Source organism: Hyla sarda, chromosome 8 (assembly GCF_029499605.1).
Source record: "Hyla sarda isolate aHylSar1 chromosome 8, aHylSar1.hap1, whole genome shotgun sequence".
NCBI lineage: Eukaryota > Metazoa > Chordata > Amphibia > Anura > Hylidae > Hyla > Hyla sarda.
The window spans coordinates 186,916,939-186,933,148 of record NC_079196.1 but is presented as its reverse complement, the minus strand read 5'-3'; the positions used below and the strand labels follow the sequence as shown (position 1 = coordinate 186,933,148).

Sequence of the window (16,210 nt, the reverse complement as noted above, 5' to 3'; positions counted from 1 at the left end):
TGCTAGAGACACTGCTGTCTCACAGGTATGCAGCGGAGAAGGTGTATAGTGGAAGCGCTTCTCACATGATAAATTATTTTTAGTTGGTACCTCTATCTTCATGTGAGAAGTGCTTCCACTATATTGCATGCGCGATTATATCTTTCACCTAAAAGAAGGGAGGGATCAGTGTCCTCTGGAAGTGCCGATATTCGTGAATGTTTGCATATTCGCATATGCGAAATATTCACACTCCACACTGACTTTGGACCACAAGCTGGAAGCAGGGAGGGATGATCACTTTTTTTTTTACACAGTACACGTCATTGTTGTGATGTGTACTGTGAAGAAGAAAAAAAAAACGAATATTCGTCAATACAAATATATATCGCTATATTCTAAATATTTGCGAAATCGAGAAGTGCTGATATTCGCGGTAAAAATTGGCATTTCAAATATTCGCGCTCAACACTACGTCTGTAGCCTAAGGGATCTAATCCCTAATATTTTGTGCATGAGCAGTTGGTCTGAATTCTGGCATGATGATGTTCCCAACTACAAATAGTGCCCTTTCTCCATCACCACACATGCACATGAGGTGGAGCGGAGAGGTACGCCAGCCCATGGCTCTTTATGTATTGCCTATCCTACTGTTTAGCTGAAGTGAGTAAAGATCATTTTTCGCTTCTAGACACAATGGACACCGTTATCAAAGATATCATTATAGATAATGCCATGTATACTACGTTATATTGTCATCATTACATTGGGAAGCTGGGTAGCAGCTTACAGATTCCCTTTAAAACCGTTACAAACAATCCCTTTAAAAAGGCAACCTGACCGCCCCCGGTCTCCACCACCACCAGGTCATTTTTCAGAGAAGACATCAGAGGGAATGTATAAATATATGTCCAACCCCCAGGGTGGGAGCAGCTTGTGCACAGTAACTCTCTGTCCTGATACATAGATAGAAACCACAAGCTGGAATCCCCTTTATGATGCCCATATGGCCTAAAATCACATGGTCAGCACAACCACTCCAATTGGGGATTTTCCTACCCTTGGTGACAGAAAATATAGATTTTATTAAGGACAGGAGACAAACATTATGCTAATTCTTTCTGTACTGAAAATTTAGCGGCAAACAAAGGGTTAACCTATATTAACAAAGAAAAAAGTTCTTTAAATATATGACATAGAATAACCCGTAGTCCATAGTGGTATAGTCCAACTGTTATATAATGCTACAACCAGTAAGCCACTCCCTCTTTCTTTGGTGGTAATGAAGAAAAAACATGTCCAATAGAATAACATAGCCGAAATCTGAAGATTAGGAATAACGAAGATCAACTTTAATTGATGTGTAGTCCATCATAGTAGTAATGACAACTGGAAACTGTTACTTGTAGCTTGTTTAAATTGTAAGAGAAAAAAAACAAGAAATAAATAGACAGGGTTGGGAATAGAAAAGGGAGGGATAATGTTCGTCTCCTGTCTATATTTTCCGTCACCAAGGGTAGGAAAATCCCCAATTTTATTATAGGACGGAGACTCACATTATGCTTGTTTAAAGCTTATAGTAATAATATTCATAAATAAAATATATAATATTCTCAATTAAACAATGACATAGATACATGTGAATCAAGTCTAAAATAGAAAGTCTTAAATGTAGATTCTGATGACCAATTGGCGGCTTTCAGAATGTCAGATAAGGTGCCACCTGCTTATCTAACTTTGGTAGACATAGAACCTCTAGTCGAATGAGCTCCAAAAAGTGATACATCAATACCTGATAAAGACATAGTTTATCTAACCCATCTAGCTTTAGTTGGAGAAGAAACAGGCAAGTATGGTCTGCAGAAGGAAATACTGTATATACTCGAGTTTAAGCCGACCCGAATATAAGCCGAGGCCCCTAATTTCACCCCAAAAACCCAGGAAAAGTTATTGACTCGACTATAAGCCTAGGGTGGGAAATACATCATCCTCCCCATGTCATCATCCAGACCCCCGTCATCATCCCCCCCCCCCCTTCATCATCACCGTCTGTCAATCCCTTCATCAGTGGTCTTCAACCTGCGGACCTCCAGATGTTGCAAAACTACAACTCCCAGCATGCCCGGACATGCCCATCGGCTGTTCAGGCATGCTGGGAGTTGTAGTTTTGAAACCTCTGGAGGTCCGCAGGTTGAAGACCACTGTGGCCTTCGTCATCATCCCCCCCCCCCCCTCATCATCACCGCCTGTTGTAGTTTTCAAACCTCTGGAGGTCCAAAGGTTGAAGACCACTGCGGCCTTCGTCATCATCCCCCCCCCCCCTCCTTCATCATCACCGCCTGTCAATCCCTTCTCAGTGGTCTTCAACCTGCGGACCTCCAGATGTTGCAAAACTACAACTCCTAGCAGGCCCGGACAGCCATCGGCTGTCCAGGCGTGCTGGGTGTTGTAGTTTTGAAACCTCTGGAGGTCCGCAGGTTGAAGACCACTGCGGCCTTCCTCATCATCCAGCCCCCTCCCCCCCTTTTGTTTTGTACTCACCTCCCCTCGGAGGGGGGGGGGCGGGGGGGGCTGGATGATGACGAAGGCCGCAGTGGTCTTCAACCTGCTGACCTCCAGAGGTTTCAAAACTATAACACCCAGCATGCCGGACAGCCGATCTGGAGGTCCGCAGGATGAAGACCACTGAGAAGGGATTGACAGGCGGAGAGTTCCCTCGAGTATAAGCCGAGGGGGGCATTTTCAGCACGATCGGGCTTATACTCGAGTATATACGGTAAGTAATTGAGAGGAGTTAGTATGTCTGAATGGTTCTGTTATTTTTTTCATATTTTCTGTTAAGGAAAAGCTGGGTAAAAAACTGTACGTAGATTCATTTTGGTTCGATAGTGAATAGTAAAAACAACCTTGAGTGGAAAATTGGATTAGAGAAAGTTCAGTTGATGATAGGTATTCGTTAAAAGAGATCAGACATAATAACATGGTGAGTTTGAAAGATAATAATTTTAGTGTGAGAAAATCATTTTCTCCCCAGGAGTCTATTAGATTTAAAACCAGTGTGACATCCCAAGTAGATTGATATTTGGGTAAAAGGGATCTTCTAAATGTTAATGTTTTCCTAGAGGTAAGGCATGAATATGGGATTGATAAAAGGAAATAGCTGATCGGTATACATTAATAGTCCGATAAGCTTTTCCTGCATCAAAAGAGTCAGATAAAAAAATTATGACTTGGTTTAAAGGTGCATGTATGGGATCCAAAGCCCGTTGCATGCACCAATTAGACCCAATTTTCCAGGCAGATCTGTAAGCTGTTGTGGTACCTGGGGCCCAAGCGTCTGAGAGGATGTTGCAAGCTGATTCTGAAAGCTGTAAATTAGGTCTTGACGACCTGAAATGAGCCAGGCTATTAGGGTTAGTTGGTCTGACATTATGAGAGGATGAGGGTTCCTGAATCTGTTTAGTATGATGGAAAGATGATGTGGAAGGATGCGAGGAAGATCTATGGATCTTGCCAAAGCTTGGGGAAACTGAGACTGAGTTGGCCATAATGGGGTTATTAAAACTATTGTTGACTTCTGTGATCTGATCAGGAGGATAGTTCGTGGAATCAAAACAAAAGGTGGAAAGGCATACAGAGTTTCTGGAGGCCATGTCTGGAGTAAAGCATCCGTGCCCAAGAATGCGGATACGTACGCCAGCAGAAAAATTTAGGAATCTGACGGTTCAGACGTGAAGCAAATAGATTTATGTATATGGGACCCCATAAATGATTGAGTTGATTGAAGATTAGAGGATCTAGTTTCCAAAGGGTCAAAATTGATTTTTTGTAATTGATCAAAAATCCCAAATTGGATAGTAAGGTTATTGTCCATTGCATATGGAGATTGATGAGATCTAAAGTATTGGCCATGATAAGTATATCGTCTAAGGATATTATTAATTTCACCCCTCGAACCCTCAGCGTAGCTATCACAGGTTTCAGTATTTTTGTGAAACACCACGGGGCCGAGGATAGACCGAAAGGCAGATTGGTAAACTGCCATTTTTGATCCTTCCAAATAAATTGGAGGTAACGTTGAGACATGGGGTGGAGACATAGGCATTGTGAGGTAGGCGTCTTTTAGGCCTATCTTGACCAGTCAATTGTTTTGTAGATCACCCTGCTCTGTACTGACGAGGGGCAAAAACCCCGAAACAGCTGTCTGCAGATGGGTTGAAACTTCCCTTTTGGGGAGTAGTCTGGCTTGGCATATATCCCGTTCAGCTTTTTATATTCCTTAACAGGAGCTAAGCTGATACCAGGGAACACTACCTGAAAAGGTTGTGTAATGAGCTGCTTTGCATATTCCCCTATATATATATATATATATATATATATATATATATATATATATATATATATGCAAAGCAGCTCATGCCACCATCTTCTCAGGTAGCATTCCCTAAGATCAGCTCTGGCTCCAGTTAAAAGTCTCAGAAACTGATTGGGATTTATACCAAGCCAGAATTCTCCCCAGAAGGGAGGAGGACCCATCTGCAGACAGCTGTTTCGGGGTTTTTGCCCCTCGTCAGTACAAAGCAGGGTCTTCTGGCTTGGCTGTGGTGAGAGGCCTGTGACTAGCTAAAAGGAGTAAGTATTCTCCTTGGGAGAATACTTACCCCTTTTATATGTATATATATATATATATATATATATATATATATATATATATATATATATATATTAGAGATGAGCAAAGTTACAGTACTTCACGAACTTCACAGCACGGCGTTTGCTGACTTTGGCCTGCGGCCTGCATAAATTAGTTCGGCTTTCAGGTGCTCCGGTGGGCTGGAAAAGGTGGATACAGTCCTAGGAGAGTCTGTAGGCCGCAACTTGGGAGAGCTGGCTTTGCGTCTAGTTGGACAGGGCTGGGGAACTATGGGGGTGCAGGGGGACAGCTGCCTGCAGAATGTTGATTCCAGAAAGGAGAGTATTTCTGTGTGCTCACTATGTAACAAATTGTGTGCCACCATCTCTCTGCTAGAGGAGCGGCCCCCTACTGCCATCTAAGGCCTCGTTCACATTACCGTTAGACTCCATTTATTTGGAGTTCTCTCTGCAATTCCGTCAGAACGACGGGAGTTTAGTGGAGAAAAAAATAGTGCATGCACTATTTCTTTTCTCCGCTAAACTACTGGACCCCGAGAGACTTCTTTCAAGTGAATGGGGTCCATCAGGACCCGCCAGTCTCTGTTGTGTTCCAACCTCATTAAGGGTCCATTATACTCAAGAGAAAAGAAAAGAAAAACAAGAGCTAGCCGGACCCTAACCTGGAGAGAAGACAATGTCAATGTGACACTATGTGACTGTCCTGTCATGTTTCCCCTCCCCAACTCCAAAACATGCCGTTTTGTGTCATTTTCGCAGACGTCAGAAACATTGAACGCATTACTTCTAGTGACATAGTGTCAGCTGGTCCTTCGACATGGGAGTTACTATACACCACATCACTCACAGGCAGAAGCAATCGATGGTAGAGCCATTCTGCTCATCGTGGTTCTGCTCTCCAAGTGCTGCTTTTGCCCACCTAATGCTAAACACACTTAGGGTATGTTCACACTACAGAGTGTGAACGGAATCTCCGCTCGCAGAATTCCGCGAGCGGAGATTCAGCCTGGCAGCTGACGGTGGCGGTAGGACCGCTCGCGACTGCGCCGTCACCATTGACAGCTATGCAGTACTCGCGGACTTCCACGCAAAGAATGAACGCGTTCTTTCTTTGCGCGGAACAATTTCCGCAGTGTGAACGAGTCTCGCGGAGACCCATTCACACTAATGTTAAATTCACACCGCGGAATTCCACAGGAATTCCATAGTGTGAACATACCCTTATAAGGGGGCAGTGTATAGGATTAGAAGTTAGACCATAGAGTTTGGGTATGGTAACCCCTAACTCTATACACTGCCCCCCATAAGTGTGTTTAGCACTAGGGGGCAAGAGAAGCACCGAGGGCAGAAGCAATGTGAGCAGAATGGCTCTGCCATTAAAGGGGATATCCAGGATTACAAAAGTATTCTATTCTTCAAAAGAACAGCGCCAACCTTGTCCTCAGGTTGGGTTTGGTATTGCAGCTAAATTCCATTGAAGAGAATGGAGTCAAGTTGTAATACCACACACAACCTGCCTGCAAGCAATGTCATATTTGACCAACAGAGTGGGTAGCTCTTCTATTAGGCATTTCCATTGGTATCCCGCTCCAAAATGGAATGCCAACATATACTGTAATGGAGGGTAATGGATGCCATACATTTCAATGGTCTGTTTGGGTTGTATTCGCTATTTTCAGCAGACTGGATAACGCAGCATACCGCGCTTTTAATTCTGTGGAAAACTGCGCATATGACCCAAACGTTGGGTTAAATAAATAGTATCTCCTACAGTATAAAGTAGGAGGCTAGGAGCCATAATGCAGTGTAAACCTAGCTGAACTGTCATGTCGGTGGGTTAACTAGCAAGTGTTATTAGTTATCCGGGCATGCTGGGAGTAGTAGTTCTGCAACATCTGGAGGTCTAAAGTTTGGAAAGCACTGCTACAGATCCGTGTTTTCCAAACAGTGTGCCTCCGGCTGTTGCAAAACTACAACTCCCAGCATGCCCGGACAGCCAAAGCTGTCCGGGCATGCTGAGAGTTGTAGTTTTGCAAAAGCTGGAGGCACACTGTTTGGAGGGAACTGTTATTGAAGTTAAAGGGGTACTCTGGTGGACAACATTTTTTTTTTTAATCAACTGGTGCCAAAAAGTTAACCCCTTCATGACCCAGCCCATTTTCACCTTCATGACCTGGGCATTTTTTGCAATTCTGACCACTGTCACTTTAAACATTAATAACTCTGGAATGCTTTTACTTATCATTCTGATTCCGAGATAGTTTTTTCGTGACATATTCTACTTTATGTTATTGGTAAAATTTCACTGATATTTGTATCCTTTCTTGGTAAAAAATCAAAAAATTTCATGAAAATTTTGAAAATTGAGCATTTTTCTAACTTTGAAAGTCTCTGCTGGAAAGGAAAATGGATATTCCAAATAAATTACATATTGATTCACATATACAATATGTCTACTTTGTGTTTGCATACATTTTTTTACATGTTTTTACTTTTGGAGGGCACCAGAGGGCTTCAAATTTCCGCAGCAATTTTCCAATTTTTCTCAAGATTTTCAAAATCGTAATTTTTCAGGGCCCAGTTCAGGTTGGAAGTGGATTTTAAGGGTCTTCACATTAGAAATACCCCATAAATGACCCCATTATAAAAACTGCACCCCCCAAAGTATTCAAAATGACATTCAGTAAGTGTTTTAACCCTTTAGGTGTTTCACAGGAATAGCAGCAAAATGAAGGAGAAAATTCTAAATCTTCATTTTTTACACTCGCATTTTCTTGTAGACCCAATTTTTGAATTTTTACAAGGGGTAAAAGGAGAGAAATCACCCTAAAATTTGTAACCCAATTTCTCTCGAGTAAGGAAATACCTCATATGTCTATGTAAAGTATTCGGCGGGCGCAGGAAGGGCTCAGAAGGGAAGGAGCGACAATGGGATTTTGGAGAGTGAGTTTTTCTGAAAGGGTTTTTGGGGGGCATGTCCCATTTAGGAAACCCCTATGGTGCCAGAACAGTGGACCCCCCCACATGTGACCCCATTTTGGAAACTATACCCCTCATGGAATTTAATAAGGGGTGCAGTGAGCATTTACACCCCACTGGCGTTTGACAGATATTTGAAACAGTGGAATGTGCAAATCAAAAATTTTATTTTTCATTTTCACAGACCACTGTTCCAAAAATCTGTCATACACCAGTGGGGTGTAAATGCTCACTGCACCCCTTATTACATTCCGTGAGGGGTGTAGTTTCCAAAATGGGGTCACATATGGATATTTATTGTTTTGCGTTTGTCAGAACTGCTGTAACAATCAGCCACCCCTGTGCAAATCGCCTCAAATGTACATGGTGCACTCTCCCTTCTGGGCCTTGTTGTGCGCCCCCAGAGCACTTTGCGCCCACATATGGGGTATCTCCGTACTCGGGAGAAATTGCGTTACAAATTTAGAGGGTCTTTTTTCCCTTTTACCTCTTGTGAAAATGAAAAGTATAGGGCAACACCAGCATGTCAGTGTAAAAAAATTTTTTTTTTACACTAACATGCTGGTGTAGACCCCAACTTCACCTTTTCATAAGGGGTTAAAGAAGAAAAAGCCCCCCAAAATTTGTAAGGCAATTTCTCCCGAGTACGGCGATACCCCATATGTGTCCCAAAACTGTTGCCCTGAAATACGACAGGGCTCCAAAGTGAGAGAGCACCATGCGCATTTGAGGCCTGAATTAGGGATTTGCATAGGGGTGGACATAGGGGTATTCTATGCCAATGATTCCCAAACAGGGTGCCTCCAGCTGTTGCAAAACTCCCAGCATGCCTGGACAGTCAATGGCTGTCCGGCAATACTGGGAGTTATTATTTTGCAACAGCTGGAGGCTCCGTTTTGGAAACAGTAGCGTACCAGACGTTTTTCATTTTTTGGGGGGAGGGGGGCTGTGTAGGAGTATGTGTATATGTAGTGTTTTTTACTTTTTATTTTAGGTTAGTGTTAGTGTAGTGTAGTGTTTTTAGGGTACAGTCACATGGGCAGAGGTTCACAGCAAGTTTGCCGCTGGAAGTTTGAGCTGCAGCGCAAAATTTGCGCCATCTCAAACTTGCAGCACTCACTGTAAACCTCCGCCCATGTGAGTGTACCCTGTACATTCACATTGGGGGGAGGGGGCATACATCCAGCTGTTGCAAACTCCGAGCATGCCCTTTGGCTGTCCGTGCATGCTGGGAGTTGTAGTTTTGCAACAGCTGGAGGAACACTGGTTTGGAAACACTAAGTTAAGTAATAAACTTTCAAGTGTTTTGCAACCAAACTTAGTGTTTCCAAACCAGTGTGCCTCCAGCTGTTGCAAAACTACAACTCCCAGCATGCATGGTCTGTCAGTGCATGCTGGGAGCTAAAGTTTTGCAACAATTGCAACAGCTGGAGGCACTGAGGTAGGAAACAGACAATGTTTCCCAACTAGTGTGCCTCCAGTTGTTGCAAAACTACAACTCCCAGCATGCCCAAACTGCCCAGGCATGCTGGAAGTTGTAGTTCGGCAATATCTGAAGGATCAGATGTTGCCGAACTACAACTTCCAGCATGCTTGAGCAGTCTGGGCATGCTGGGAGTTGTAGTTTTGCAACATCTGGAGGTCCACAGTTTGGAGACCACTGTATAATGGTCTCCAATCTGTGCTCTTCCAGATGTTAGAGAACTACAACTCCCAGCATGCCTGGACAGACTGAGCATGCTGGGAGTTGTAGTTTTGCAACATCTGGAAGAGCACAGATTGGAGACCATTATACAGTGGTCTCCAAACTGTGGGCCTCCAGATGTTGCAAAACTACAACTCCCAGCATGCCCAGAAAGCCAAAGGCTGTCTGGGCATGCTGGGAGTTGCAGTTTTGAAACTCTCAGAGGCAGCAGTGAGATCGCTTTACGGCGATCTCACTGCTGCCAATGAAGATGCCGCCCTGCTGCTGCAAACTCACCTCCGGGACGCAGCGCAGCCGGGACCGCACGGAGGACGCCGGGACCGCTCGGGACACCGCTCCGACGGGTAAGTGACGCCGGGGGACGGGTCAGGGACACTTAGCAGAGCGGTGTGGGTCCCGATCCCCGTGATCGGGACTCACACACCGCGCTGCTAAGTATTTTCATAGCGAAACGCTGCTATCAGCTAGTCAGATTTGACCAGCTGATAGCAGCGATCGCTGGGGGGGGGTGGGGGATGAAGCCCCCCGTGGTCGCATGGTAAGATGGCTGGCTATCAGTGATAGCCACCATCTTTCCGGGCGCTGCGGGATGCCGCGAGTAGCGGCAGTAATGTTCATGACGTACCTGTATGTCATGGGTCGGGAACACCTTGCCACCCATGACGTACAGGTATGTCATAGGTCGGGAAGGGGTTAAACAGATTTGTAAATTACTTCTATTCAAAAATATTTATCCTTCCAGTAGTTATTAGCAGCTGTAAGCTACAGAGGAAATTATTTTCTATTTGAATTTCTTTTTTGTCTTGTCCGCAGTGCTCTCTGCTGACACCTGATGCCCGTATCAGGAACTGTCCAGAGCAGGAGAAAATCCTCATAGCAAACCTATGCTGCTCCGGACAGTTCCTGACACGAACAGAGGTGTCGGCAGAGAGCACTGTGGACAAGACAAAAAAGAAATTAAAAAATAAAATAATTTCCTCTGTAGCATACAGCTGCTAATAAGTACTAGAAGGATTAAGATTTTTTTTTTAAATAGAAGTCATTTACAAATCTGTTTAAGTTTCTGGCACCAGTTGATTAAAAAATAAATAATAATTGTTTTCCACCGGAGTACCCCTTTAACTTCTATAGCAGTGCCCTCCAAAACAGTGTGCCTCATGCTGTTGCAAAACTACAACTCTCAGCATGCCCGGACAGCCTTTGGCTGTCCGGGCATGCTGGGAGTCGTAGTTTTGCAACAGCCGGAGGCACACTGTTTGGAAAACACGGGTCTGTAGCAGTGCTTTCCAAACTTTAGACCTCCAGATGTTGCAAAACTACTACTCCCAGCATGCCCGAAGTACTCCTTAAAAAAAAAAAAACAATGCATAGGATCAGATCCTGCCCCAATACACCACATTGTGTGTCACACAGGTGTCACTACATCCCGATCAACTTTTGTGGGGACAGAAAGAAAGTTGTACAAATCTCATCGCATGTAGATCGCACGATCTGGATCGGATGGGAGTCGTGGAGACCCCGCAGCAGCCGCCCCCACAGCTGATTCACCTCCCTCCTCCCCGGCCCTGCTCCTCCCTTCCCTCCACGCAGGTGCGGCCCTCCCCGGCTCCTGCTGCTGACCTCACCGGCCCCACCTTCCTGCTTCTCCCGCAGCCGCCGCCGGGGCCACAAGTTCTGCCAGTGATAGTTGTCTGGAGACCGGGAGGAGACGGCGGCCTGGAGCGGGCATGTGAGCAGCGGCGGGGCCAGGTGTACCGAGAGCGGAGGAGCGCTGACAGCCGGAGCCATGTCCCGGGACCCGGAGGCCGTGGCCAAGATCACCGAAAACACCTACAAGGTGAGCCCTGCACCGGCTATGGGCAGCCAGGACCTGCTGGGAGTTGTAGTTCCCCTATTTAAAAAAAATTGACGTCCCAAGCCCTGTCAAAGCATTCTTCAATATACTGTGTAGACATGAGATGATGGGATATGTAGTCCATTTGACTGCTGGCTGGAGTTGCTGGGATTTGTAGTTCCAGGTTTTGTGCTTGATGCTTGACATGCTGGTACTTGTAGTTCCACCATGTTTAGACGTATAGTGCTGTATTGTTTGTAGAATTCTAGGACTGGATGTGTAGTCTGGTCATGCTGGTGCTGGTAGTTCTACCTTTACAGTGCTGTTCTTATGTTTGCGGCACTCTAGGACTGAATGTGTAGTCTGGTCATGCTGGTGCTTGTAGTTCTACCTTGCTTAGACGTACAGTGCTGTTCTTATGTTTGCGGCACTCTAGGACTGAATGTGTAGTCTGGTCATGCTGGTGCTTGTAGTTCTACCTTGCTTAGACGTACAGTGCTGTTCTTATTTGTTTGTGGCATTCTAGGACTGGATGTGTAGTCTGGTCATGCTGGTGCTTGTAGTTCCACCACTCTTATGTCTCTTTAGGACGGTGGTCTCCAACCTGTAGCTGCTGCAAAACTACAACTCCCAGCGTGCCCTGACAGCTGCAGAGGGCATGTTGGGAGTTGTAGTGTCGCAACAGCTGAGAGTCACAGAATGGAGATCACTGTTCTGGGTTATGCTGGTTCTTGTAGTCCTACTTCATTGGTGTTTTACATCCTGCTGGTTCTTGTAGTCCTACTTCATTGGTGTTTTTTGCCTGCTGGTTCTTGTAGTCCTACTTCATTGGTGTTCTACATCCTGCTGGTTCTTGTAGTCCTACTTCATTGGTGTTCTACAGCCTGCTGGTTCTTGTAGTCCTACTTCATTGGTGTTCTACAGCCTGCTGGTTCTTGTAGTCCTACTTCATTGGTGTTCTACAGCCTGCTGGTTCTTGTAGTCCTACTTCATTCGTGTTCTACAGCCTGCTGGTTCTTGTAGTCCTACTTCGTTGGTTTTCTACAGCCTGCTGGTTCTTTTAGTCCTACTTCATTGGTGTTTTTTTACTGCTGGTTCTTGTAGTCCTTCTTCATTGGTGTTCTACAGCCTGCTGGTTCTTGTAGTCCTTCTTCATTGGTGTTCTACAGCCTGCTGGTTCTTGTAGTCCGTCTTCATTGGTGTTCTACAGCCTGCTGGTTCTTGTAGTCCTACTTTATTGGTGTTCTACAGCCTGCTGGTTCTTGTAGTCCTACTTTATTGGTGTTCTACATCCTGCTGGTTCTTGTAGTCCTACTTCATTGGTTGTTTTTTTGCCTGCTGGTTCTTGTAGTCCTACTTCATTGGTGTTCTACAGCCTGCTGGTTCTTGTAGTCCTACTTCATTGGTGTTCTACAGCCTGCTGGTTCTTGTAGTCCTACTTCATTGGTGTTCTACAGCCTGCTGGTTCTTGTAGTCCTACTTCATTCGTGTTCTACAGCCTGCTGGTTCTTGTAGTTTCCGAGTCTCACATAGATTGTTGCCAAGGAGCGTCGTCATGTGCCACTTGTTCATCTGTTGCTGGGCATTGTAGTGCTACCTCCTGCGGGGGGATATTTTATGTATTCAGAACCTTTACTAGTACCAGTTATTCTGTTGTTGCTGGCACTTGTTGTCCTATAAACAGTGCACGCAGGGAGGTGGTGTTCTGTGTGTCAGGCATGCTGGTGATTGTAGTTATGAACTTCTAGGACAACGAGTACCAGCAACTACAGAATCACTGGTACAAGTGAAAGTTCTGAATTTCTGAAGCTTGTGGTACTATAAGGAGAGATTGTGTGGGTGCTGAGAGTAGTAGTCTGTACGCTATATAGGGGGAGATTTCTCGAAACCTGTCTGGAGGAAAAGTTGCTGAGTTGCCCATAGCAACCAATCAGATCACTGCTTTCATTTTTGAAAAGGCCTGTGAAAAATGAAAGAAGCGATCTGATTGGTTGCTATGGGCAACTCAGCAACTTTTTCTCCTCACAGGTTTTTATAAATCTCCCTCATATATATATATATATATATATATATATATATATATATATATATATATATATATGACCAGTGGACGGGCTGTGTACATACGAGCTTATATAGCAGTGGTCTCCAACCTGCGGACCTCAAGATGTTGCAAAACTACAACTCCCAGCATGCCCGGACAGCCAACGGCTGTCCGGGCATGCTGGGAGTTGTAGTTTTGCAACATCTGGAGGGTCGGAGACCACTGTTATACAGAATATTAACTGCTTGGGTGTATGTAGGTGGGAAGTGGGCATCATTTGGAGAACAGTAGGTGGCGCCAGTGAGTGTTGGAATATGGTAGAGGATGGGAGTAGACTTCTCTTAAAGGGGTAAGCCCACTATTTGGTAGCCCCCCTACACTAAGCTGATTGATAGGGGGGGGGGGGCATCTACAGGAACATCCTTAATGCATAGACATTTGCTATGGTTAGTAAATAGGGAACCCCTGATGCGTATGAAATGGGATTTTCCTGATGGATCCAGTGTCTAGTAGTCAGATAATGTAGTGGTCTCAAAACCATGTGCCTTCAGCTGTTGCAAAACCACAACTCCCAGCATACCCGGACAGCCGTTGGCTGTTGAGGCATGCTGGGAGTTGTAGTTTTGCAACAACTTGAGGACCACAACTTGTAGAATGTTACAGGATGAGACGTCTGATCACGGATAGAGATCTTCTCGATAACCATCAGTGAAAAGTGATAGGAGAATCTAATTGTGCCCAGGAGGTTCTTTCTATTCCCAGATTATTATAGGACTGTCCCGTAATCTGAACTATTTGCTAATCTGGCACCAGATTATAGGAATGTTACTACCAATGGATATAAAGCAAATTTCTGAATTTAAATGGGGTTGTCCGGTCAAAATAGCTTCCCCCTTTTACGGCATGAGAGGGATCAACTGCTCTGGACCACCCTGTGAATCAAAATGGAAAGTGGCCTATTGATTAGGATGGCGGACATGTAATACTTTGTTTGACCCGTAGTGGTGAGGCGGGTGATTGAGCAGGTAGACCCCTGCCTCAGCGGCTGTCTATGGGAATATCACGTACTGTAAACACCGGATACAATGCTGTTTTGTAATTACCAGGGATGTCCCAATACCATTTTTAACATAGGTATAGAATCCTCCCATTTAGATAGAAGCCCCCAGAAGGTAGGCACACCTCCCCCACCCATTAGATAGAAGCCCTAGTAGGTAGGGAATCCGCTGTTAGGTAGAAGCCCCCAGTAGGTAGATAGGGAATCCCCCCCCCCCCCCCTCCTTGTTAGGTAGACGTTCCCAATAGGTAGGGAATCCCCCCTATTAGGTAGCAGCCCTCAGGATGAAAGGAAATACCCCCCCCCCCCCCCAAATTAGGTAGAAGTCCCCTGTAAATGGGAATCCACCCTATTAGGTAGAAGCCCCCAGTAGGTAGGGAATCCCCCTAATAGGTAGGAACCCTCAGAAGATAGAAAGTTAGGGAATCCTCCTATTAGGTAGAAGCTCCCAGTAGGTAGGTTGGTAGGAAATCCTCCTATTGGGGTGAGGCCCTCAGTAGTTATCCCTAACTCTATTCTCCACTTTTAGGGTGATGCCCCCAGAAGATAGGTAAGTAGAGAATCTCCCTGTTAAATTAAAGATTTCAGCGATTAGGTTGAGAACCCTCCCCATGTAAGATGAAGTCCCCAGTAAGTAGGTTATCAAGTAGGTAGAGAACCTCCTGTTAAAGGGTTACTCCACTGGCCAACGAAATGTTCCGAACGCTGTGTGCGCGTTAGGTGCGGTAAGGGATTTTTTTTTTGGTCTGCGGATAGCAGGGACATTTGCAACCTGTCGAAAGGGTTGTCAACATATCCTGTGGCTAATGGACCAAATCTATAAACTAGCAAATATCTTCAGCCTATATCCCAAACATATATGTTCACTATGCCACGGGTACCTTGGCAGCCTTGTTTGTTAGGTTGCTTACATATATCCCTAATGTACGGGGAGAACATTTCCCATTGTTTTTATACCGTAAGAAGTGGTTAATAATTGTCATGCACCGACTTTAATATAATATTTATTTATATAGATCCAATAGGTTCTGCAGCACTTTACAATTTTGGGGGTACAATTACAATATTACACACTAAATATTCAAACAGGAGGAGTGAGGACCCTGCTCCCGAGAGCTTACAGATTTTGAGGATAGTTAAAGGGGTATTCCGGCAAAAGACATCTTATCCCCTATCCAAAGACATCTTATTTTCTCTCCTTTGGATCTAGACAACCAGGGGTAAACTGTCGTCTTGTTCTTTTGTAAACTAACGTGTACTGGTTACGGGCCATGGTAAAACACGTTGGGAAATGCTTGAGACAGTGAGACAGGAATAGGGGTCACTATATTTCCTCTAGGTACTTGTCGTATGTGGATAACAGGTTTCAGGATGGACGTATCTCATCCAGGCAAAGCTGGATGAGATATAGGAAATCCAGGAGAGACTTTAGGTAAGTCCTATTTTCAGTCCTGGATTTTTATGGAATGAACTTCAGGATTGGTAGTAGGTCCTATCATTCTGCTTCCTGGGCCATTCCAGGTTTTCAGTGTGGCCCAGATCAGCACAGGTGCTGAAGACAGTTGGTCACTGGGTGTTAGTTGGAAGTTAGTCTTGTATTGAGGCCAAGAGGAACCTGACCCTCAGATGGGAGTTGAACTCTGGAAGGTCACAGCGCCAGTTGTGTGGGGTAACAAATTCAAAGTTTTTTTTGACTGACCTGTAGTAAGCCACTTATATAGTGAGGGACAGTTAAGTGTTTAGTTAGTGCTGGACAAGCAAATTTTAGTTTAGTTTTATTCCAATGTAAATATGGCTGTTTTTGTTTCCCTGCATTTTAAAGGTGTTTATTTCGCTGATGGCTCTGTAGCTCAATTGTGATGGGCAAATGGCAGTAAACGCCCACGATATCTAGAAAAATGCCAAAACTTATCTAATTTGCTATGTTGTGTATCAGGTATATGACTTGAATGGATACCT

At 44.7% G+C, this 16,210-nt stretch overlaps 1 protein-coding gene across 7 annotated transcripts in view; it reads left to right on the top strand.

Annotated features, from left to right (window-relative positions):
• Positions 1-10,665: 10,665 nt before the first annotated feature.
• Positions 10,666-16,210, top strand: part of BAIAP2L1 (BAR/IMD domain containing adaptor protein 2 like 1) — a 134,670-nt gene continuing 129,125 nt past the window's right edge. For 2 of the 7 annotated variants that reach the window (XM_056534443.1, XM_056534441.1), the window contains exon 1: positions 10,668-11,153. In XM_056534443.1, coding sequence (XP_056390418.1) covers positions 11,103-11,153 — 51 coding nt within the window. In that variant the 5' untranslated portion in view covers positions 10,668-11,102. Of the gene's footprint in view, positions 11,154-13,413; positions 13,544-15,863; positions 15,921-16,210 lie in introns of those variants that run through there. The other 5 variants (XM_056534445.1, XM_056534442.1, XM_056534446.1 and 2 more) reach the window with 5 other exon arrangements.